At 41.5% G+C, this 25,679-nt stretch overlaps 1 protein-coding gene across 7 annotated transcripts in view; it reads left to right on the top strand.

Annotated features, from left to right (window-relative positions):
• The window catches only part of MYCBP2 (MYC binding protein 2), a 477,832-nt gene that overhangs the window by 30,284 nt on the left and 421,869 nt on the right, over positions 1-25,679 (top strand). For all 7 annotated transcript variants that reach the window (XM_067563270.1, XM_067563273.1, XM_067563271.1 and 4 more), the window contains exon 3: positions 16,578-16,793. In XM_067563270.1, coding sequence (XP_067419371.1) covers positions 16,578-16,793 — 216 coding nt within the window. The remainder of the gene's footprint in view (positions 1-16,577; positions 16,794-25,679) is intronic.

Below are 25,679 nucleotides of genomic sequence, written 5' to 3'. Positions count from 1 at the left end.
TACTGAATACGGCACCGAGAGAGATGCTGGGGGCTCCAGCTCAGAAGAGGAGTAGCCGGCACTGCAAGACCTGCAGGGTGAGAAGGGCAGGATACCATCACAATAAGGGAGTCGTCTTCCTCTTTGCCTGACAAGACAGTGGACGGCTCCACTCCGGCACTGATGGCGGAAGACGGCAGAGCGCATCAGGACCTCCTCCACAGAGTTGCCCAAAACCTGGGGATCCAAGTAGAGGAAGTCTCTGAAGGAAGGGGGACCTATGATGGACATCTTGTCACCCTTAGGACTGGCCAGGGTTGCCTTCACCCTGATTAAGACTGTTGACAAGAACCTGAGGGTGCTATGGAAAACCCCTGCTTCGATTTTTCCCCACCTTCCAAGGGGGTTGAAAGAAAATACTTTGTGCCCTTAAAGGACTATGAGTATCTTTAAACTCACCTGCCTCTGGGATCTTTGGTTATCTCCGCAGCAAATAAGAGGGAGAGGCAAGGGAACCAGGGTTCCACACTGAAAGCCAAGGAGGCAAAAAGAATGGATCTCTTTGACAGGAAGACTTATTCCATGGTGGGCCAGCAACTCAGGGTGGCAAACCAACAGGCAGTATTGAGCAGATACTCTTTTAACTCCTGGGAGTCAGTAATGAAATTTACAGACTCTCTTCCTCCAGAGCTCAGGAAGGAGTTTGTGGCCCTGGTAGATGAGGTCAAAACAAAATAAAAAGCCTTGTCCAGGGGGCAGTGGATGCTGCTGACGCTGCAGCCTGTATTATAACTTTGGAGGTTGCAATGCACCACAGCTCTTGGTTACAGGCTCCCCACATGAAGTCCAACAAACTGTGCAGGACCTCCCCTTTGAGGGTTGGTTCCTATTCTGAATCAAGAACCAGACTGAATCAAAACTACACAGTCTAAAAGGACTCTAGGGCCACCCTCAAATCTGTTGGTCTGCGTATACCAGCACCCCAGAGAGATCTCTTTAGGCCACAATCACCACCATGATTCTACTAGCCTTAACAGAGGCAGGACTGTAGTTGTGGAAGCGGCAGGAACAATGGGAGGAGGCCTTACCAGGCTTCATCCGGCCGTGGTGAGGGGCCAGAAGCACAACTTTTGAGGGTGCATTTGGGACGGCGTACGAATCCAGACTTTGGATCCTCCACCTCTTTTATTTTCCAACCACTTATCCCACTTCTGCCATGCACGGACCCAAATCATGTCAGACAGATGGTTACTACGCATGGTAGAACTGGGATGCTCTATCCAATTCAGCTCCCTCCCACTTATGTTCCCCACCCTCCCTGTCCCTCTCAGGGACCCCTCTCACGAGAAACTTTTCATTCAAGAAGTGCAGCAGCTGCTGCAAGTAGGAGCAGTGGAAGCAGTTCCGCCAGATCGAAGAGGCAAAGGGTTCTGTTCCAGATACTTCCTAATCCCGAAAGCCAAGGGCAGTCTCAAACTGATCTTAGACCTGGGAAGCCTCAACAAATATTTGAAGAAGTTGAAGTTCCGCATGGTCTCCCTGCCGTCAATCACCCTCTTTCTGGATCCAGGAGATTGGTATGCAGCCCTCAACCTAAAGGATGCATACTTTCATGTATCAATCATCCCGAGGTACAGGAAATTCCTCTGATTCATGGTCAGAGAGTCCCACTACCAGTTTAGGCTGCCTCTGTTCAGCCTCTCAGGGGTCCCCAGAGTCTTCACAAAGTGCATGGTGGTGGTGACTGCATTACGCAGATGAAGGAGGATACAAGTCTACCCCCATCTAGACTACTGGTTGATAAAGATCATTCCCGGCAGCAGGTGCAGTCAGACATTGAGCTAGTAACCCTGACATTTGCCAAGCTAGGCCTCCTGATCAACGCATAAAAGTCAACCCTAGCATCCACTGAAAGAATAGAATTTATAGGGGCAGTCATAGGCCCAAGCGAGGGCCTCCCTTCTGGAAGCTTGTTTCTGGTCCATACTCTTCATCTTGGAGAAATGGGAACGACACCCCATGACCACAATCAGGAACTTTTGAAAACCATTGGTTACATGACAGCCTGTACTTACGTGGTCCAACATGCCAGACTATGACTGAGGCCTTTGCAGACATGGCTAGCCTTGGTGTACCAGCTGTCCAGGGACTGCATAGACAAGGTGGTGTCACTCCCAACACTGGTATTGGACTCACTCTGCTGGTGGTTAGACCAGAGAGCAGTATGCATGGGAGTCCCATTTTCAAGTCCGTCCCCACCATCCTCACACTAGTGACCGATGTGTTGGACACCAGTTGTGGGCTCATCTGGGCTCTCTGAGAACTCAGGGTCTGTGATCGCAGGAAGACCTGTCCACCCACATCAATGTGAGAGAGCTGAGGGCAGTACGGCTCACCTGTCAAGCCTTCAGATCCCATCTGGAAGGTGCAAGGGCGTTGCAGTAAAAACAGACAACACAACAGTGATGTTCTATATAAACAGAAAGGGTGGTGCTCGCTCCCTTCTCGTGTGTTAGTAAGCCCTCAACCTCTGGCATTTCTGTATAGTCCATGCAATACACATAGGAGCCTTGTATCTACCGGGGTCTCAGAATATTCTTGCAGACCACCTCAGCAGGCCAATATATACACATGAGTGGTCTCTGTCCAGACATGGCAAACGATATCTTCTGGAGGTGGGGAATTCCCCAAGTAGACCTGTTTGTGATGAAGTCCAACAGAAAATGTGTTCAATTCTGCTCTTTACAGAACCACGGTGCGGGATCGATTGTGGACGCTTTCCTCATTCCCTGGTCAGGGCGTCGTCTTTATGCCCTCAGTACTGTTGGTGCACAAGGTCCTTCTGAAGGTCAGGAAGGACAAGTCGTTAATGATCTTGATAGCCCTAGCCTGACTGCACCAGTGCTGGTTCTCCACGCTACTCGAGCTCTCAGTGGAGAACCCTATCAGTCTTCTGTTAGTCAGTTCTGATTATGCAGGACCACAGCTGCCTTTGCCATCCGAACCTGCAAACCTCCACCTTACAGTGTGGAACCTCTGTGGCTGAACCAACAGGAAATGGAGTGCTTGGAGCAAGTCAGGGAAATCCTCCTGGTAAGTAGGAAGCCCTCCACTGGGGCCACGTACCTAGCAAAATGGAAGAGATTCTCCATTTGGTCTAGGCGGAGAGGCTCTTTCCCGGAGATGTCAACAATCCCTCTCATTTTGGACAACTGTTATATCTTAAACATTAGGGGCTGTCAGAATCTTCAGTTAGAGTCCACCTGGCTGTGATGTCAGCTTTCCACCTGTGGGTAGCTGGACGTTCAATCTTCTTGAACCACATGGTAGGTCGCTTCCTCAAAGGCCTTGACAGATTGTTCCCTCAAATGTGCCAACTGGTTCCCCAATGGGACCTTAACTTGGTACTGTCCACTCTGATAAGATCACCTTTCGAATCTTTGGTGAAATGCTCTTTCTTGTACCTGTCATAAAAGGTAGCCTTCCTAGTGACCATTATAGTGGCCCGAAGGGTTTCGGAACAAAAGGCCTTGACCTCAGAACTTCCTTATATGGTCTTCTTTAAGGATAAGGTTCTCCTGCGACTACACCCAGCCTGCCTTCTGAAGGTAGTTTCATTCAAACCAGGATATTTTTCTTCTGGGTTCTACCCCAAACCACACACTAGTAGCCATGAGCAGAGACTTCACTCATTAGATGTTAGGAGGCACTAGCTTTCTACAGAGAAAGAACAAAACCATTTAGGAAGACATCTCAGCTCTTCATAGCAGTGGCAGACAGAATGAAGGACCTCCTGGTCTCCTCATAAAGGATCTTATTGTGGATCACATCATGCATCAAAACTTGTTACAACCTGGTGAACAAACCTGCCCTGGCTTTGATAGCTTATTCCACAAGGGCCCAGGCAACTTCAGAAATCTTCTTAGTGCAAGTCGCGATCAGGACATTTGTAGGGCAGTGATGTGGTCCTCCATCCACACTTCTGTGGTGTATTACGCCATCACTTACCAAGCCAGGGATGAAGAAGCAGTTGGCAGGGTGGTTCTGCAGTCGGTATCCCACTAAACTCGAACCCCACCACCTATGGGGCTGCTTGTGAATCATCTCGTTGGACATGAGCAAGCACTCAAAGAAGAAAAGATGGTTACTAACCTTCTGTAACTGTTGTTCTGCGAAATGTGTTGCTCATGTCCATTCCAAGACCAGCCCGCCTTACCTCTCTGTTAGAGTCTGCCAGCAAGAAGGAACTGAGGAGGTGTAGGGTCAGCAGAGGCCTGACTCCAGGGGGCTCTACAGCCAACCCTACAGATACCACTGGAGGAAAAACCTTCCAGCAACCGTGCACGAGGTGCGCACACACCTAATTGGAATGGGCATGTGCAACACATCTTGAAGAACAACAGTTATAAAAGGTTAGTAACTTCCTTTTATGGTTAGTACTACCAAGTGGTTCAGCTATATTCACCTTTTGGACCAGATTCTGTGCTCCACTTAGTACTAAATCAAGAATCACCTCTCCTCTTGTGGGTCCCAGGACCAGCTGCTTCAAGAAGCAGTCATTTAAAGTGTCCTGAAACTTAATCTCTGTATCTCATCTGGATGTGACATGTATCTAGTCAATATGGGGTAGTTGAAATCCCCCTTCATTATTGGTTTTTTTATAGCCTCACTAATCTCCCTGAACATTTCACAGTCACTGTAACCATTCTGGTTAAGTGGTTGGTTGGTAGTATATCCCTACTACTATATTCTTAATATTCAAGCATGGAATTATTATACATAGAGATTCTATGGTAAACTTTGGTTCATTTAATATTTTTACTTCATTTGACTCTATGCTTTCTTTCACATATAGTGCCACTTCCCTACCAGCATGACCTATTCTGTCCTTCCAATATATTTTGTACCCTAGTATTACTGTGTCCCATTGATTATCCTCATTCCACCAAGTTCCTGTGATGCGTATTATATCAATATCCTCATTTAATACAAGGCACTCAAGTTCACCCATGTTAGTATTTAGACTTCTGGCATTTATAAGCACTTAAAAAATGGTCACTTTTTGGCTACCTGCCATTATGTGATGTAATTGAATAGGACTCTTTTTTATTTGACGGTTTCTCATCAGGTCCTACCCATATTTTATAATCTTGCATCCTCTCCTCCTTACTAGAATATAGAAAATCTCCATTAATAGATCCTCCCGTAAGGGATGTCTCTTTCCGAACCATGTGCTCCTCCCTATCTGTCGGCTTTCTCTTAGTCCTTAGTTTAAAAACTGCTCTGTCCTTTATAATTTTACGTGCCAGCAATCTGGTTCCATTTTAATTTAGGTGGAGCCCATCCTTCTGTATATACTTCCCCTTTCCCAAAAGGTTTTTCAGTTCCTAATAAATCTTAACCGCTTCTTCCTACACTATCGTTATGGATTGAGACACTACAGTTCTGTCTGTCTGTCTGGTCCTGCGCGTGGAACTGGAAGCATTTTAGAGAGTGCAACGATGGAGGTCCTGGACTTCAATCTCTTACCTAGCAGCCTAAATTTGGCCTCTAGGACCTCTCTCTTATCCTTCCCTATTTCATTGATACCTACATGTACCACGACCACCGGCTCCTCCCGAGCACTAAACATAAGTGTGTCTAGATGTCCTGAGAGATCCAGAACCTTCACACCTAGCAGGCAAGTCACCATGAAGTTCTCCCGGTCATCGCAAACCCAGCTATCTGTGTCTAATGATCAAATCCCCCATTACTATTACCTGTCTTTTCCTAATAACTGGAGTTCCTTCCACCGGAGAAATATCCTCAGTGTGAGAGGATACCATGACATCATCTGGAAACAGGGTCCCAACTATGGGATTGTTTCCTTCTGCTGCAACTTGGTGTTTTCCTTCCCTTAGACTTTCATCTTCCTTAACAGTACAGAGGCTGTCAGACCAGGGGTGGGACAGTTCTTCTGTATCCTGGAAAGTCTCCTCTATGTACCTCTTTGTCTCCCTTAGTTCCTTCAGTTCAGCCACCCTGGTCTCCAAACGTGGTCTCTGAGGGCCGGGAACTCCTTGCACCGAATGCACACATATACCCCCAGCCCATTGGACAAGTAGTCACACATGCTGCATTCAGTGCAATAAACTGGATAGCCCCCACTCTATTTCTGGACTTCTTCCTTCATTCTCTTTTTATTCCTATAACTCTTCCCTTTATTATTGTTTGGTTTTTATCGGTGGGAGGGGGGAGTTTGTCTTTAATTTAAATTTAAAGAATGTTAAATAAATGTATCTAGCTCACCCCTCTCCCTCCAAACTTCCTTGTAAAACTCCCGTTAGCTGCTCCTGTTCACTAGCTTCTCTGGTCGCTTAAAGAATAAAACAAGGTTATTGAACTACAAAGAAATAGATTTTAAATGAGTACATGTATATTTCTTCTGCTCTGGTCTACTCTACACTGATTAGGCCTCAGTTGGAATATTGTGTCCAATTCTGGATGCCACATTTCAGGAAAGATGTGGATGAACTGGAGAAAGTCCAGAGAAGAGAAACAAAAATGATTAAAGGTCTAGAAAACATGTTCTATGAGGGAAGATTGAAAAAATTGGGTTTATTTAGTCTGGAGAAGAGAAAACTGAGAGGGGACATAACTTTTTAAGTACATAAAAGATTGTTAAAAGGAGGAGGGAGAAAAAAATGTTCTCCTTAACTCTGAGGATAGGACAAGAAGCAATGAGCTTAAATTGCAGCAAGGGCGGTTTAGATTGGACATTAGGAAAAACATACTGTCAGGGAAATTAAGCACTTCCCTAGCATAGATGCTCGTGTCTCCTGATAGGGGGATGGAGTGGGGCCAGTGTAAAGAGAGGGACACATGACTGCCCCATGTGTTGCCCCTGGGAGGAACTTCCAGCCTCACCTCCCTGGGCCAAGGCAGCCAATCCCACCAGCTCCTGGGGAGCTGGGACTGCAGGAGTGTGGAGCATGTGTCTCTGGGCCTGGCCCAGGGAGACTCTCAGCACCAGTGACTCCCCAGAGCTCATGGACACCTCAGCAAGGGAGGTGGGGGGCGTGGGATATTCTACCTCTGATTGAGCAGAGGCGAGAGAATCTGCTCCTGGCACTTTCTCCAGTGACCCTGTGCCTAGCCCAGGGACTGCTGGGCTCTCCCTGTTTGACCAGAGTTACCTGCAGGGTGGGGGACGTGGGGGGAGTGGAAGTGCTCTGTCCTCTTGCTGCACCTCCCCTGGCATGTTTCCTGTTTGCAGCTGCTTACTCAGGTGGGGAATGGAAGTGGCAGGATGGAGCTGCTTCTCATGTTGACTGACTGCTGAGGGTGGCTGTTCCAGGTCACTGTCTCCGTGCAGCACTGTGGCTGCCTGAGAGAGAGCCCATCTGGGGAGGCTGCAGAGGCTTCCCCCCTACATTCACCACCTGACCCTGGTTGGGGATGGGCCAAACAAGCTGGAAACATGCTGGGAGAGGGAGGGGGCCTCTGGCTTGCTCAGCCACTGTTGCTGGCAAGCTGCTTCCACTCTGCAACAAGAAGCACAACCTTCTCTGGACCTATCCTCTTCCTTTCTGTCATGTCTGCCTGAGATGGATAAAAAAGGGTGGAGTAAGACCAGATAGGCCCTAGCTGACAAAGAGCATTAGGAGAAGAAAAAGGCCCTACTCATCCTCATTGTCTTCTGAGGAATCTGTGGATACCTCAAGGAGGTGCTCCAAGAGGCACAAAACAAAATCTGCTTCCCACAGGCAAGATTCATTTTGCTGCCCCTCTTAGAAGAGGGTCACCTCTTAGATTTTGTTCTATGTCCTAAAGAGGAAGAGGTTCAGGACAAACTTCTTCCTATTGATTATTTTATCAGTGTGCTTAAAAAATCAGTATCTTCACTGGGTTTACTGCCAGAGGAAATCGTTATAAGAGAGAAGCAGGAAAGACAGTCTAAAAGAGAGAGTGAGACCACTAAGCAATATTACCTTTCTGGTTCCAGGCTTGAATAATATAACTATATAATTCTCCCTTCGAAAAAATTATCAAAGCAGACAAGGAGCTTACAGGGAAGGCCAAAAGACAGAATAGCGTGACCAAATGGTGCTATAATGTGCCCCAATCCAAAATCACATATGGTCTCCTTTCCTTCTAGTCTGACACAGCCAGTGTTTCAGATTGGGGCCTATTGCCAAAGGACCTCATAGATAGGAGGGTAGAATCAGCAACAAAGAAAAATTTGAAGCCTTGTCAGTGGCATCAGTTTGTTTTGCCAAAGGAATTCTGGCATGGATTGTCAATCTGAAATACTCTGAAGTGTAGAAAAGCCTTTAAACTGGTTGCATCTCTGAAAAAGATGTCTTTAGCAGCATCCTTCATATTTGATGCTTCCCTTGTTGCCTTCCAGTACTTAGAGCCAAGAGCTACAATGTGATAGTATACTGACCCATGTGGCCCTGGAAGTGAAAGAGAGATCCACAGACTAAGTGCTCTCAATGACTTGAAGATACTGTGAAGAGAAGCTGTTTGGCAAACCTATGAATCAAGTGGTAGTGAACTTGTTGGCAAGATCAAGAAAGATTTAGTCCCTAACAAGCAGGATAGGAGAGACTACAGGCCTTACTCCAAATCTGGGTAGTCCTTTTACAGTGGCCAATATAAAAAGTCCCACAGGAAACACTCGAGAGGAAAATGGAACAGCTCCGGGGAGTGTGTGGTGGTAGAGGTGAGTTCTTTGGTTTGATTGCAGATTCCTCGAAACAAACTGCATGTTTTGCAGACACCCCAGTGCAGAGTAGAGCCCCAAATTAGTTGGCAGCTGCTTCAGTTTGCAGTGTTCTGGCAACTGGTGACCCTTGAAAGGTGGATTTTGGAAACAAAGGGGATAGTCTTCTGAAGTGTTTTTTCAAATTTAGACAAATTTATCCCATTTCCTTTGCTAAAGGATACACAGAAAAGAAGAGAGATACAAACAGCCATCTTCCATCTCTTCTGAATGGGAGCAATACAACCTGTTCATTCTCCAGAGAGGAACGAATGCCTTCCCTCCATCTTCTGGTTCCAACTCTTCCCCCCGCCCCCCCCCCCCCAAAAAAAAAAAAATGGCTACAAGGCAGTACTCAGTCTGCAGGTATCTCAGCAGGTTCATGAAGAAACCAAAATTAAAGATGGAAACCTTAAATCCATACAAGTTGCCATAAACTCGAGGGCATCCTGTCAACTTCCATATCCCACTTGGGTTGTCTCACAGATGCTTCTTGTGTTTTGCTCTTAGTGCACAGCATTACTAGTACAGGTATTTATCTTCTGGTTTAGCAACTGCCCTGCAAAATATTTTGAAAATGCCAGTAGTGTTAATACCAGGAACGGGATTCTTGCCTATACTTTCCTGGATGACCTCCTTTTTCAAGCCCCATCCAGAGTCAGCTATTGCCAGCACCAATTGAGATGCTGCAAAACCATGGCTCTGTGATTTAAATTGGGAGAATAATCAATTAACAGTCTTGCAGTGAATTTTCTACCTCAGAGAGGAGATAGACGCCATTCTCTATAAAGTTTTCATATCAAAGGAAAAACAGGAAAAGCTGAGGAATCTTATCAGAACTGGTAAGCACGTCATGGGTAGTACCCATTCACACAGTCTTTTCTGGGATCAGTAGTTTCTTGTGTGGATATTCTTCAGTGGACCCATGCTCATGTGAGGATGCTACAGAGTTTCTGCCTTGTCATCCCTCATCAGTCTCTTTTCCACGCATCAGTGAAAGTATACACCCAAAAAGATACTCAAGTCCATCAGATGATGGGTGTATTCAAGCAAATTCGAGTCAGGCTTCTCAATAGACAAACCCCACAGATGCCACTCTGGAAGACTGGGGTGCTCACACAGGGTCAATGACTTCTTGGGGATCTGGTCCAAATAAGAGAACAAATACAGTACAAGCTGGTTAGAATTCAAGGCAGTCCCATATCTGAACAATCCCCATGTCCTGGTCATGACAGACAAATACCTTGGTGAAATCCTACATCAATAGGAGAGGGGGATTGAGGTCCACAGTTCTATAAAGAGAAGGTTACTTGCTGATAACTTTGGCAGATTCTACTCTGCCCATTTGCTCCCTTCACATTCAAGGGAAAAATGAATGTTAGAGCTGACTGGCTTAGCTGGGAACAAATAGATCATTCAGAATGGGAACTATGCCCAAAAGTTTTATATCTCTTTGTAAGGGACTTCAGTCTCAGATCAGTTTGCCTCCCACCTTAATCATAAGGTTCCATTAAAATGGTACAGGGAAGAAATTATTAGAAAATTAATTTGTCCTCCTATCTTCCTAGAGGAGGTCGTTTTTTGTCTTTTAAGAAGTTTTCAAATGTGATAGTGAAGGGTTATTCTACCTGAATATTTTGAAAGCATGTTTAAAAGGAGAAATAAAATTGTCAATGTCAATTTGACATTCAGAATGAGGAAGAGCAAAGGAAAAGGGGAAAAAATATGAAAATTAAGAGAAATGTCACTAAAAAGAGAAAAAAAGTTATTTGTAGAAAATATTTCTGTTCAGGATCTAAAGAGGGGTTTTAGATTTCCAGTGACAATATATTTCCTTAAAGAAAAGACAGGGCTTTGCTTAGTCTTGCAGAAGTGTTTCAGACACCTTTTTGGATTGATTTATTGTGAGATTCACAGCCTCAAATACAATAGTTGTAACTGTTTTTTTTTTTTTTGGCTTTGGCTGGGGACAACAGATTTCTAAGCCAGGCAGTTAGCATCTACATTTGATTACTTTGGAGGAGGAATTTTTTTTAGAAGCTGCCAATCAAAACAGAGGTTTGAAAAAAAGAAATCTTTGTAGTCATCCAAAAAAGAGAATAAACATCTTGTAATTAGGGAGGCAGCATGTTCCAGTGGGGAGGGCACATCACTGAGAAGTCAGAGAGTCTGTTCTTGGCACTGCTGCCACTGACTTACTGTATTACTTGGGCAATTCACTTTTAACTCTCTGGGCCTGGTTCCCTATCGATAATATCTGTATAATAATGCTTACCCTCTTTTGTAAAGTGTGTTACAAAGTAGTGTAGTTTAGTGTGCTCTGCAAATGAAAAACTCAGTATAAATGCTCTGTATTGTTGATGCACAATTGTTTGTACTGGGGTTCTCCAAACTTTTGATTCTGAAAACCAATTTGTAAGAAATCCTCTTTCAGACTTGTCTTCTGTCCCAACACTCCATTTTCCCCAGTGTTTTAATTTAAAAAAAAAAAAAATTCTGCTGACCTTTGATGGTCCACAACTGAGAATACAAGTGTGACTGTATGAGAGGATATTGTGAGGTGACACAGGTTGCTGTCATCAATATGCAGATAACCTGGAACTGTGACATACTGGGATACAATTCAGACTAGTGGGGGGTTCTGTCACCCCTACCCTGCAGCTTGGGTGCCTTACAATGCCTTGTTGAAGTAGGTAACACCTGGGCCACTCACAAAACAGCCTTCAGCATGCAAGCCACACCCTGAGTGTCTGTGTATACAACTGCTGCCTGCTAGTTACATCCTGCCTCTCATCAGCCTTGGTTATTCTGTAGGATAACCCCAACACAGCTCCCAGTTCTGGAATTTCTCCCAGAAATATCTGGCCTGTACTGCCTAGTCTTCTCCTGGACAGTACAAATATATTGTTTGTTATTCCTTTAAGGGAATAATATGTCAGTTTATTATTTTAGTTACTCAGATACTTCAGTTTAAACACACTGGATTAGATAAAACAAGTTTATTAACTACAAAGAAATTTTAAATGAATACAAGTAATGAGGCATAATAGTCAGAAATGGTTACAAGAAAAATAAAGATAAAACGCTTACTATTGCCTAATTTAACAGACTATATTACATTCAAGCAAAATCTCTCACCACATGCTTCCAGCAAAGTTACTGACCAAACTTTTCAGGTCTGGATCCCTCCCGCAAAGTCCAGTGGCTATTTCCCTTTTTCTTCCTCAGGTGAGGAGAATGCGATTGGCAGGGAAAAGGAAGGAGGTGTCTTGGGTATTATCCCCTTCTTTTTATAACTTCAGTCCCCCTCTTGAAAAATATGTCCAGCTGAGAACTAGAAGACAGAGTCTGTGGAAGGATGTTCCCTGCTGTTTCTTTTTCAAGTGTTTAAGCTTTCTTTGTTTTCCCTTCCTGCTTGATGGCTCTGTCTACTGCTTAAATGCACATTAAACCAAACATAGACAGGTCTGTTTGACTAGTTTGGTGCTACATGAGTTTTGGACATGATCTTTTAACATCATACAAGAGAATCTTATAACTTCACATATAGTGTTGCCACACACATTTTATCTGAAAAAATCTGAAAAATCAATTTGTTGATCAGTAGATACCTTACAAGGCATACCTTGTACAAAGATTATTACAATAGTGGGGTGTGACTACAGGGGTGTATTCAGTCACAACTATGTATCCTTTTTATCTAGTGCAGGCAGCCCAGTCTTCCAGATCCTTCTGTGCATGGAGGAAATTGGTATCTAAATGAAACTCAGCTGGCTCATACTGAACCCAGGAAACACTGAAGAGATGTTGGCTAGAAGAGTTAAACAATTATAGTCACTAGCTCTCACTCAGTCAAGGACACTTAATCATTGGAGGGCATTTTGCATGGTTTGGGGGTCACATTGGAAGTCTTATTGACTCCAGAGCCTTGTCAGAGCCTAGAGTCTGAGAACTCTAGCAATGACCAATATTGCAATATATCTGAATCCCGGTAGCCTTTGCCTCACAGCATGGAAGCTGGCAGGCGGGTTCTCCAATAATAATGAAACTGTTAATTAATTTCAAGAAGGATTCAACAATCTATTTCTTCTACATCAGATGTGATTTTCAGCTTAGCAAATTGGGAACATATCCCTTGAACTCCAAAACTCGTATGTCTCTATATTCCATTGACTTCTGTGTTTGGGTTTAGCAGGCTTATATGTTCTATATGCTCTTGGGGCTCTGGATTTCACAAGGAAGACTGACATCCTACATCCTCACATTTCATCCTACATACTCACATGTTAGGCAAGAAACTAGTTGCCAATTGGAATGTTATCCTAATTTAGTGTCCTTATTAGACCACCTGAATCATCCTCTTCTATCTTCCCAATCCCTATTAGTTCAGTATGCAGATCCTAAATTAAGAGGCACTCTCATGTGACGGAGTCATTCTCAAATTTTTTCCTGAAAATGTGATCCTTAAAATTTACCAAAATCTCCTTAAAGTCATTCTCCATTTTCACATCAGCCAGGAAATCTTTATTTCTTTCTTTTTTCCCAGTCTAAGTTTAAGTAGTATCCAGGCTTTAGCATATATCCCAGTATGGGCCAGCTAGATCAGGTTGAAAGAACTACTAAATTTGGGTTGGAGGCTTTTGTGCATGGTTGGAAGGGCAGGGGTGGGGACGCTAGCAGTTGTCACCCGAGTAAGAGCCCAGATTAACACGACAGTGAAAACAAACCCTTCAAATGCTTGACTTGAAACCTTGTTTCATTTAGTGTAATTGTTTTATATGTAATATGGTAAATGCTATATTGAAACTATTGGAGGGGAAAGCTTGTGCAGTTGTTAATCTTATTAAAGATGAACGCTAGGCAGGTATGCACTGCTGCTTAAGTTATGTCACTTGGGTGTGAAAAAGCCACCCCCCTGAGCGATGCAAGTTACAGTGACCCTAAGCGCTGTCCACACTGATGCTATGTTGGTAGGAAACGCTCATCACTCACCATAGCTTCTGCCTCTCCCGGAGGTGGAGTAATTCTGCTGACAGACGAGTGCTCTTCCGTCAGCATAGAGCATCTTCACTAGATGCACTACAGGGTTGCAGCCAAATAGTCCTAGTGTAGAGTAGCCCTAAAAAGCCAAGAGAAGAGTTTAGGGAAATAGCTAGTTTCTTCTTTGAGTGGCTCTGAAGAACAATATTTATTCAGTTTTAAGTAATTACCTATCCCTGTTTTTTGGCATTTTTGCCATTGGTTATTTAATCAGTTAATTAAATACATTATACAGTGATTATGAACACGAGCATATATACAGAGCTACCAGACAGAAAAACACAGCGGCAACCAAATCACAATCTCCCTTCAGTTTCTCATCCCTAGCCCTCCTTGAACTCATGCTCAAGAAGATAGATTTTTGTAGTATGCCTTTAAAATCAACATATTTAGGCTTTTTTGGACCAAGGTGAATAGTGAATTTCAAAATTATACAGGGGCCCCAGTCAAGGTTGGGGCTTTAGTTATGTACTGTACAAACACAATACAAAACACTTCCTGTCCCAAAGAGCTTACAATCCAAATAGACAAGATGGAGTATGGGAGGGGAAATTGAGGCACGACAAGGTGAAGAGACATACCTATGGTCAAACAAGAGGTCAGTGGCAGAGTCAGGAATAAAACTTGGGTCTCCTGAATCCTAATCCATTGGACCATACTGCCTCTAAACTGAATGAACTGTCATGGAAAATACTCTTCCATCAGCTCTCTGGTGTATCATTGGGACTCTAGTTTGAGCATCTGTTCAGAATGAGGAAGTGTTAGTTCAGTGCAAAAAGACACATTGGTTGGAATACTTAAGGTTTGAAATCTTAATCATCAATTGAACATAATGCTTAGTACTGAGAGTAGGACAAGAGGCAATTTCAGAAAGTTGGTTAGCTCATTATAAAGGTGTAGGAAAACAGCCAGCAATATTTAGGCTATATCTTCACTGACGGCAGCAAATTCGCCACCATCAGATCGACTTCTCTGGATCGACTGAGCAGTCAGTGAAGACCCACTCAGTTGATCCAGAAATCGATGTATTAAGACCACCTTCTCAAGTGCCATAGCGGTGCGTCGACGGGAACATGGTTCCCATTGGCGCAGTGCAGTGAAGACAGCATGCAGAAGAGAAGCAGAGACATTGACAGGAGTTACACAAGTTTTTTGCATAACTTGCGTAACTCCGGTCAACTGCTGCCGAATCTCAGAGGTAAGTGAAGACAAGCCCTCAGTCTAGCACTGAAAGGGTTGACTTTTGAAGTTACCTGAGTGTAGGTCAGATGACTTGGCCACCTACTTGTAAAGAGGCTTGGGTGCTGCAACATACATAGAACAAAGCTTTATGCAATTCTAGTGAGAAAAAGAGTTGAAGTATAGAGTCGATTAATTTACTGTACAACAGCTATAATTGCAACAACTTTTGACATTAATGAAATAAGCAAGTTAAACTGGGCTTTATGTGAATGATGCTCCAAAGGGCCTTGATATTTGCCCTACAGTTGTTTAGCAGTTGGAGGGGAATCATTGCTTATGAAGTAAATTCCTTTTGATCTGTATAATTAAGGCCAGTTTATTCAGCTTTAGGGCTGAAATCTCAGGTGAATGTATATTTGGTTTATAAACCATTGCAAACAGTCTCTGAAAGTATATATATATAAATATATATATATATATATATATATATATATATATATATATATATGCAACAGAAGTATATTTTATTACATTTTTATGCTATTTTCAGACTCAATAAACATTACATTTTTACTTTTAGTCTGGGGCTTGTTTTATTTTGCATGAGACATCACAATCTGGGCACAATTGATTTGTCAGGTTTTTTTTTCAAGTATTTTTTGTTAAAATGCAGTTGCTCTGAAAACTGGCATTCTGTATTTTCCTGTTTGCTTCTCAGAGAGTTCCATATCAAATTTGCAAAGCTTACTGGTAAAATGATGGCTTTAATTTCTGGCTTGGCAGTCACAAACTGGGATCTCAGAATCAGTCTCTCTTTCTCTAGGATTTGTTGGAACTTAGTTAACATTCTGCTCAGTATGTGACCCAGGAAAAAAATCTGAATTTCCCCTGTTTGTATTTGCTCTGTATTCCTAATGCATAAGAGGTAGTAAAAATGAACTTTTGTCCGAAAAATAAATGTTTTGAACACATAGGGATCTCATCTGTTTAGCATGAACGTGTCTTTTCTGCAGTCAACTTTCTGACTGCAATCACATTTTAGTGTTAAATTTATTCTTCTGTACCAATGTTTAGGTTACACTTCTCCAGGGACCCCATTTGTTGTCATTTTGTGTCGGTTGGATAAAATTACCTGCAGACTAAACCATTGTTTGCAGTGTTTTGGCACTGACGTTGGGAGTTGGTAGAAGTGGAAGAGGTGGATTCCCAAATGTATGTCAGTGTAGTATGAATTACATTTAAATATAAAAAAGTCAAAAACATGTCTTAGTTGATTCTGAAATTCTGGTCTTATCATTTTCCTGTTACTGCTAGGTAATGGTATGGTGTAGTGTGGAATTTCCTGATTTGAAGACTTGTATGTTGTTTAAGGTTATGAAAAAGAAAGATACATGTGCAGATGAAAATTGCTTATCACTGTGCATTATGAATGATGAGCTGCTTTGCTCTGCCTTATGGAGTTGTGGTTATCCATGCCTGAGAAAATAAAATATTAGCCCACTCTTTACCATTGTCTGATAAAGGGATAGTGAGGCTTTGAGATTTCTCTTTAGCAAAATTTGAAAAGTTTAATAACTTATACATGGAAGAATTTTATTTTTGGTTGAAAGTTAATCTTACTGTTTTTCAGACAGAAAACTTGGAGAGTACAATAACTATACCAGATATCAAATTACACAGCAACCCTTCAGCTTTTAATGTTTACTGCAATGTCCGCCATTGTGTTTTGGAGTGGCAAAAAAAAGAAACATCCTTAACTTTGGCTTCAAAGAACACTGTGCAAAGCGGGGATTCAGATAGTGATGAAGAGGAGGAGTCCAAAGAGGCACACCTCAAGCTTCCAAAGGTAAGTAATCCTGGATAATTTTTTATATGTAACTACATAGTCCACAGTGGTACATCTTTGACAATTTTATTCACCAACATTAATTTAATCCTTTCTCAGTTGGATCCTGTTAGTTTATGACAAGTTGTTAGGAATATAGTAGTTGTCATACCAGATTAGACCAGTATCCATCTAGGCCAGTATTTCCTCTGACAGTGGTGGGTATTAGATGCTTCAGAGGACTGCAAGAAACCCCAAGGTGGTCACTTATGAAATAAGCTACCAATAGGAGAAGTTTCTTTTTAACTCCCTCAATTAGAAGTTAGCTTATTCTCTGAATTTTGAGGCGGTCATATCACTCCCAGACATTTTGTTTTTCAATCTTCTATAATGTAACTCTAGATATTTTCATCGTCCATGTAAATATTAATTCCTTTTTAAAATCTTGCTTAATTCTTGGGCACAATGTTTTGTGGCATTGATTTCCACACGTGTATCAGTATATTAAGATTGTGGACAGAATACTTCACTAATGATGGCTTTTTAGAATTGAATGATTTTAACACTTTTTGCTGTGAATGTCTAATAGGATACTGTTCAGTAGTGGAATATTGGAAAGAAAAGCTGGTAGGAGTGGTTAAACTGCATCATTTTTCTTACCTGCATATTTTATTTGCTCATATGTCCATTTACCTGTTCTGTTAGCTATACAGTGTGCCTCTCGTGAATTCTGTTTTGTCCACCAATTAGCATTTAATTAACATGTGTAATCTATTAATCTTGTTTCCCACCATCTTCCCCTGATATGAGCTCAAGGGCAGCAGCTTTCCATAATTCTTTTTTATGTGATTTATTATAATAATGTTGACTTAATTACTACTAAAATTGCCTTTTTATGTTATAGTTGTCTGGAAAACTGACATCCTACAGTTGTTTGAGTTTCCAGATGTTTTGTTGTGAAAGGTTAGACTACAAGCCCAGAAAGGACTCTGGGGAACTTCAGAAGGTCTTACCCAAATTAGATAATTGGGCAACATGGCAGACAAAAATCAGTGTTGATAAATGCTAAGTAGTGCACATTGGAGGGGAAGGAATGTAGTAGTATGGATAGTAGTAGTAGGGATTGGTAGTAATGCACTTTAGAGTTCTAAATAACTATATCATCTCAGCTCATGGAAGGCTTGCTCCATGTGTAGCTTCTGTCAAAAAAGCAAGCAAAATATTAGGATGCATAACGAGTGGGATGAAGAGTAATATGGAAAACAGAATGCCATTATGTAAATCAGTAGCATTGCTTTATCTATATTACTGTGTGCAGTACTGCTGACACAGTCTCGAAAAGGATATTGGAGAGGTAGAGCGGGTTCAAAGAAGGACAGAAATGATTAGGGGCATGTTGTTTGTTAGAAAGGAGACTAATAAGAAAATACATGAGAAAAGTATATAAAAAAAGAGGTGTGGAGAAGATTGGAAGCTTTTGTTCTTGTCTCAGAACCCAAGCACCAAAGGGATGGACATTTAGCAAAATATAAAGATGGTACATTTTAAAATTAATAAAATTGAATACTTTTTCACACAACACTTAAATTGTGGAAAAATTGGAACAGGATGGCTTTTGAACCTAATAATTTAGTAAGGTTCAGAGGGATTGCATGGTTATGTGGATAACACGAATATCCAGATTTGTAATAGTCATAGATAATGAATGACAGGAGACAATAAACTGTGTTTCAGGACGTACATCAATCTCTAACTACAAGGATTAGATGAGACCTTTGGGCGGGGGATGACCCCACATATACCTAGTGTGATTTTTTTTGTGTACAATCCTTTGAAGTATCTGGTTCTGGATGTAGTAGAAATTGAGAACCTAAGACACAAGGCCTAGTATGACGGGCCTTAACCTGAGCTAAGGCAGCAGTTAAGACCTGTTGTTATAAAACAAAGTTAGCAAAAATCAGAAATCACAGAAACTGGCAAGAACAGAGTTGGTATTGGAGAAATACACAGGCACAGAACACACAAGCACATTCCAGAACATCCTGGTACCAGGAATGGTACCATCTCACTCCGCAAAGATAATGAGGACATACTGCCTCCTCCAAGGTCAAGATAACAATATAATAAATAGAGCTGTTTTGGTTGAACCATTCTGTACAAAGTAAAGGTTGGTATCTTGCCACATTAAAGGGTGGCAACTACACACGTCAGAAAGGCAATATGAAACTTATTTGTATCAGTGTAGAAAAGAGGGTGTCAAAGTATCTTTGTCTGGCTGAGTGAGGAACGGAAAGTCCTGATGTTTACTGAGCCAGTCCATTGTCATGAGTGTACATGTCTAAAGTGTACTTGTAGCATGTATAGGTCACTTTTTTACCATACTTCGTCGGCAATAAACCTGGCCTGGAGCCTTCGTTACTTAAATGGATCTCTGGTCTTACTGGGTAATTCAATCATGGTTTGCTGTATCAGCTATCCGCACAGAGCTGGGACAGCTTACACGCTGGGAGAACACACGCAGCCAGCACCCGATGATACTGACCACTTCTGGAGACATGATGCGGGGCTAGATGGACTGTGAATTGATCCAATATGGCAATTCCCAAGTAAGGATGTAGGGCCTGTTTTCTCTGTAAATGTGGTTGATAGCTTCTGAAGATGGAGTTGTAAATGCTGCCTACCTTGATCTGCTACTTAGGGGGAAAGGGATTTGTGGGTTGTTTTTTTTTTGTGCAGAGAATATTCTACATTTATTGAATTTGTCACCTGATCAAAATGGAATGAGTGACAGCTTGCCTGTGTGAATGTTAAAAAAAAAAGGCTGCTTTAACGTCTTTAAATAATATTTGCAGTTTTTAGAAATACTTTCATAAGTAAGGCAGTGTTAGAACAGTGTGAATAACATTTTTGGAAGTGACCTAGACACCAGTCTTCATAGGTATTTTGGTACCTAAAGATGCAGTTAGGCATCTAGCGGGTCTTTAAAAAACACTGCAGAGGGTAGACACAACTTCTATTGAAGTTATTTGGAATTAGGCATCTAAACTGCTTAGGTGCATATCTGCATCTTTAGGCACCAAAGTGACTTTGAAAATATGGACCTTTTGGAGCTTAATAGCTTGTCTACAGTGCACCAATTGCTGTGCATTACTTGCCCTGTGTACACAGTAGTAATACGATGAAAGTCCCAGGGTGCAGTTTAGTGGACTTTCACTGCTCTATAGCAGTGTCCACGTGGTGAATTACTGTGCAGCAAACTGGTTTACTGTAGATTTACACTTTAGCTTGCTGCGCAGTATCTTTGTATAGACAAGCCCTGTTTTATTGAAAGCCGATAGGATTTAGGAGCCCAAGTGCCTAAATCACTTGGAGAATGGGATCTAGACTCCTAAGTTACTTAAGTGCTTTTGAAAATGTTACCTTCATTGGTAGGTGAATTGCTTTGTAATATTTCTTATGCACACAACAATACTGGATTGGTGTAGGCTACTGAGCTCATTTTTGTTAATTTAATATAAATGAGGAAAGCTGTTGCAAATGATTTGAAGACTCATTTTAATAATTAATAGACTTACTTTCTTCGAATAAGATACTGGGATAAATAGAGAATATTGATAAAGATCTTTTATGTTTGTCAAAGTCAGAGAGATGAAAATGAAAATTGGAAGAAAAACTTCTTCCACTTTTACAGCTCCTCCATTGCCAAGTTTCTTAAGACTGAGATTGAGGCGTGGTCTACACTAGAAAACTAGATCACTGTTACTGTATTGCTTAGGGGTGTGAAAAATCCACACCCTTGAGTGGTGTAGTTAAGTGGACCTAAGACCCAGCGTAGACAGCACTAGGTTGATTGAAGAATTCTTCCATCAACTGAGGTACTGCCTTTTGGGTAGGCGGATTACTTGCGCCAATGGGAGAATCCTTCCTGTCAGTGGATAGTTTCTATTCTGAAGTGCTGTGCTAGAGGAGGAGAGCAAAGGTGAGACAAGATCATCAGATGTCTCAGGCAATGGTGCATAAGGAGGGTTTTGGGATACGTGTCTACCAGGAGGCATTCACAGACACAGAAGTGTTGTCATGGGATGGACTCCACCTGAGTAGGAAGAGAAGTAGACTGCTGGAATGGAGGTTGACACAACTGATTAAAAGAGCTTTGAACTAGAAATTCACAGGAGATAGTTGGGAGATGCTCTTGTAATCTCCATGCCTGATTGTAATTACCAAGTGGGAAAAAAATCAAGTAAGAGAGGATATAGCAATGCAGAAAAGAACAGAGCAGAATGAACATCAAGAGGACAGATACTGTCCGTGGTATTGACACTAACAAGTAGGCGATATTGGTAGTAGAATGACTGTACTTAGTTGGGCGAGGAATCTGGGTCAAACCAAACAGAAACAACTAAGATATCTTTGCTCCTATTCAAGGAGCCTGGGTAACAAAATGGAGGAACAAGAATACCTGGTGCAGGAAGTGAAACTAAATATTATAGGGATAACAGAAATATAGTGGAATAGTAGTCATAACTGGAATATAGGTATGTGCTGTTCAGAAAAGACAAATAGAAGTAAAGGTGGTGGAGTAGCATTGTATATTAATGACTAGGTATTCAATCCAGAAATTACAAGTAATGGAATGGATAAATCGAGGAATCTATTTGAGTCAAAATCTCTTTGGTGAAGATAGGAGTAACAGAGACTTCTCTGGGATAATGCTTGGTGTATGCTATTGGATCCCCGTGATCTGATTTGGATATGAATAGAGACTTTAATATTTTCAATGAGATAATCATACAATTCCCAGTAGTAGTTATGGGAGACTTTAATTTCCAAGATATGGATTGGAGGATAAGTGCCACCAATAATGGTAGGGCCCAGATATTCTTAGATGTGATAGCCAACAGATTTCTTCACCAAATAGTCACTGAACCAAGAAGAAGTGATGCCATTTTAGATTTAGTTTTGTTAAGTAGTGAGGAGCTCATAGAAGACCTGGTTCTAGAGGACAAACTTGGTCAGAGAGATCATGAACTAATTCAGTTGAAACTAAATGGAAGGAATAAAACAATGGCAAACTTTAACAAATTGAGAGAAGTAGTTAGGGAAGTCGACTGGAGTGAAGACTCCACCAGCTGAGTGTGGAGGAGGCTTGGAATTATTTAAGTCAAAGTTGCACGTTGCAGAAACTATCTGAAGCCTACATCCCACGCAAGGGGAAAAAATTCATAGGGAAGGGTTGCAGACCATACTAGATGAACAAACATCTCAAACAGGTTATTAATAGAAAGCAGAAAGCTTAACGGAATGGAGGAAGGGATGGATCAGCAAGGAAAACTGCTTCTTGAAGCTCAGAAAGTATAGGGAAAAGGTGAGAACTGCGAAAAGCAAACCAGAGTTTGACCTTGCAAAGGAAATTAAAACAATAGTAATAGGTTCTTTAGCCATATAAAGAGAAAGTATTCCCATTTCTTTTCTTGTTTTCTAAGTGCTGAAGATGGGGTGGAGATTCAAGATAATCTAGGATGGCCCAACACTTAAATGAATACTTTGCCTCAGTTTTTAGTAAACTTATAATGAGACACTTAGGAATGGTGGCAGGGTGGCTAATGGAAATGAGGTTATGGAAATAGAAATTACTACATCCAAGGTGGAAGTCAAACTCAAACAGCTTAATGAGACCAAATGGGAGGGGGGAGGAGTTCTCAGATAATCTCAGTCCAATAATATTAAAGTAACTGGCACATGAAATGCAAGCCCAATATTAAGGACTTTTAATGAATTTGCAAACTTGGGAATTGTACCCTGTGACTGGAGACTTACTCATATAGTGCCTGTTTTTAGGAGAGGGAAAAAAAAGTGATCCAAGGAACAACAGGCAAGTTAATTTGACCTAAATTGTATGCAAAGTCTTGGAAGAAATTTTGAAAGAGAAAGTAGTTAAGTACATAAACGTAAATGGTAAGAGGGATAAAATACAATGTGGTTTTACAAGAGGTACATTTTGTGTCAGACCAACCTGGTCTTTGAGAAGATGACTCCTTTTGTCTTAAAAATCCCGTAGGTCTAACCTACCTGGATGTCAGTAAGGCGTTCAATATGGAAAATTCTTAATTAAATTGGAGAAGATAGGGATTTATATGGGACTGGGATGATCTAGAAAAAGGGCTAAGCAGTGCAGTGGCAAAATTAGAAGATGATATAAAACTACTCAAGATAACTAAGTCCAAAGCAGATTGCAAAGAGTTACAAAGAGATCTTAAAAAACTGAGTGACTGGGCAACAAAATGACAGATGAAATTCTATGTTGATAAATGCAATGTAATGTACATTAGAAAACATAATCCAACTATGCATATAAAATGATGGGGTCTGAATTATCTGTTACCACTCAAAAAGAGATCTTGGAATCGTTGTGGATCTCTGAAAACATTCAGTCAATATGCAGTGGCAGTTTAAAAAGAAAAAAAAAAAAAGCAAACAATGTTAGGAATCATTAGGAAAGGGATAGAAAATAAAAACAGAAAATATCATATTCCTTCTTTATAAGTGCATGGTGTGCCTACATCTTGAATACTCAGTGCAGATCTGGTTGCCCCATCTCAAAAAAAGATATATCGGAATTGGAAAAGGTACAGAAAAGGGCAAAAACAATGATTAGAGGTATGGAAAAGCTTCCACATGAGGGGGAGAGTAATAAGACTGGGACTTTTCAGCTCTGAAAAGAAATGACTAAGGGGGGATGTGATAGAGGTCTATAAATTCATGACTTGTTTGGAGAAAGTAAATAAGGAAGTGTTATTTACACTTCATAACACAAGAACTAGGGGGACAACAAATGAAATGAATAGGCAGCAAGTTTAAAACAAACACAAGGAAGTATTTCTTCACACAGCATACAGTCAACCTGTGGAACTCCTTGCCAGAGGATGTTGTGAAGGACAAGACTATAATGGTGTTAAAAAAGAATTATATAAGTTCATGGAGGATAGGTCCATCAATGGCTATTAGCTGGGATGGGCAGGGATTGCTGTTTGCCAGAGGCTGGGAATGGACAATGGGATTCATCACTTGATGATTTCCTGTTCTGTTAATTCTCTCTGAAGCACCTGCATTGGCCACTGCCTGAAGACCGGATATTGGGCTAGGTGGACCATTGGTTTGACCCAGTGTGGCTGTTCTTATGATTAAAAAGGACACTAATGGGTTATGCTGAAAGGTGACATGTTAGGCTGGAGGGAGGTTACGAGTGGAGTTCCTCAGGGATCGGTTTTGTGACTAATCTTATTTAATATTTTTATTAGTGATTTTGGCACGTAAAGTACGAGTGTGCTAATAATTTGTGGATGACACAAAGTTGGGATGTATAATGTACTTGGACTTTCAGAAAGTCTTCAACAGGTTCTCTCACCAAAGGTTCTTAAGCAAAGTAAGCAGTCCTGGGATGAGAGGACAGGTCCTCTCACAAATCAGTAACTTGTTAAAAGATAGGAAACAAAGGGTAGGAATAAATGGTAAGTTTTCACAATGGAGAGAAGATCAGTATTGGAACCAGTCCTTTTCAACATATTCATAAATTATCTAGAAAAAGGTGTAAACAATCATATAACAAAGTTTGCAGGTGATACAAAATTACTCAGGATAGTTAAGTCTGAAACAGGCCGAGAAGAGTTACAAAGGGATCTAAACAAAACTGGGTGACTTGGGAACAAAATTGCAGATGAAATTCAGTGTTGATAGGTGCAAAGTAATTCAAATTGGAAAACACAATTCCAACTATAAATATAAAATGATGAGGTCCAAATTAGTTATTGCCACTCAAGAAAGAGATCTTGAAGTCATTGTGGATAGTTCTCTGAAAACATCCACTCAATGTGTAGCAGCAGTCAAAACAGCTAACAATGTTTAGAACCATTAGGAAAGGGATAGATAATAAGACAGAAAATATTTAAGCTTCTGTATAAATCCATGGTATGCCCAGACCTTGATTACCTCACGTAATTCTGCTTACCTGATCTCAAAAAGTAGAATTGGCAAAGACTAGGACTGTTCATCTTAGAAAAGAGACGACTAAGGGGGAATATGATAGAAGTTTATAAAATCATGATTGGTGTGGAGAAAGTGAATAAGGGGTGTTATTTATCTCTTCACATAACACAAGAACCAGAAGTCACCTAATTAAATTAATAAGCAGCAGGTTTAAAACAAACAAAAGGAAGTACTACTTCACACAACTCACATTCAACCTGTAGAACTCGTTTCCAGGAGATGTTGTGAAGGCCAAAGGTGTAACTGGGTTCAGAAACTAATTAGCCAAGGTCATGGAAGATAGCTCAAACAGCTCTAAGATGGTCAAGGATGCAGCCCCATGCTTTGGGCATCCCTGAACCTCTTCCTGCCAGAGAGTCGGTATGGACAATGGGATGGATTGCTCAATAATTGCCCTATTCTATTCATTCCCTCTGAAGCATCTAGCAATGTCTGCTGTTAGAAGACAGGATACTGGGCTTGATGGAGGCTTGAATAGTATGGCTATTCATATGTTCTTATGACATCCCTGTCAACATCAGAGACCTCTCTCTTTGTGGGTGCAGAAGAGAAGTAGCTCTTTTGTTCCACGAATGACTGGACAATAGCCTTGAGCCTCAATTTTAGGTTCAACTGTTTAGGCCTTGGGTTTGATGTGAGGATTAGAAGCTTCAAACCAATCTGCACGGACCCTCTTCCTTTGGGAACAGACCTTGCTATCTGAGCACATGGAAGTCTCTTACATCAGACAATGAATTCTGAATGTAATAAAGTCCTGCCTTTTGTTGATGGGGTACAGCTTTCCCTATGAGTGGGGAGTCTATCCCTTGAGTAGGAATATGCAGAAGACACTTGAAGAAATGAAGATTACTTACTTGTAAATTG

Source organism: Emydura macquarii, unplaced genomic scaffold (assembly GCF_026122565.2).
Source record: "Emydura macquarii macquarii isolate MOO-44397 ecotype Brisbane River unplaced genomic scaffold, CSIRO-AGI_Emac_v2 contig_2473, whole genome shotgun sequence".
In the NCBI taxonomy this organism is placed as follows: domain Eukaryota; kingdom Metazoa; phylum Chordata; order Testudines; family Chelidae; genus Emydura; species Emydura macquarii.
Note: the sequence above shows the minus strand (reverse complement) of the source record. Positions and strands in the feature narration are given on the sequence as shown.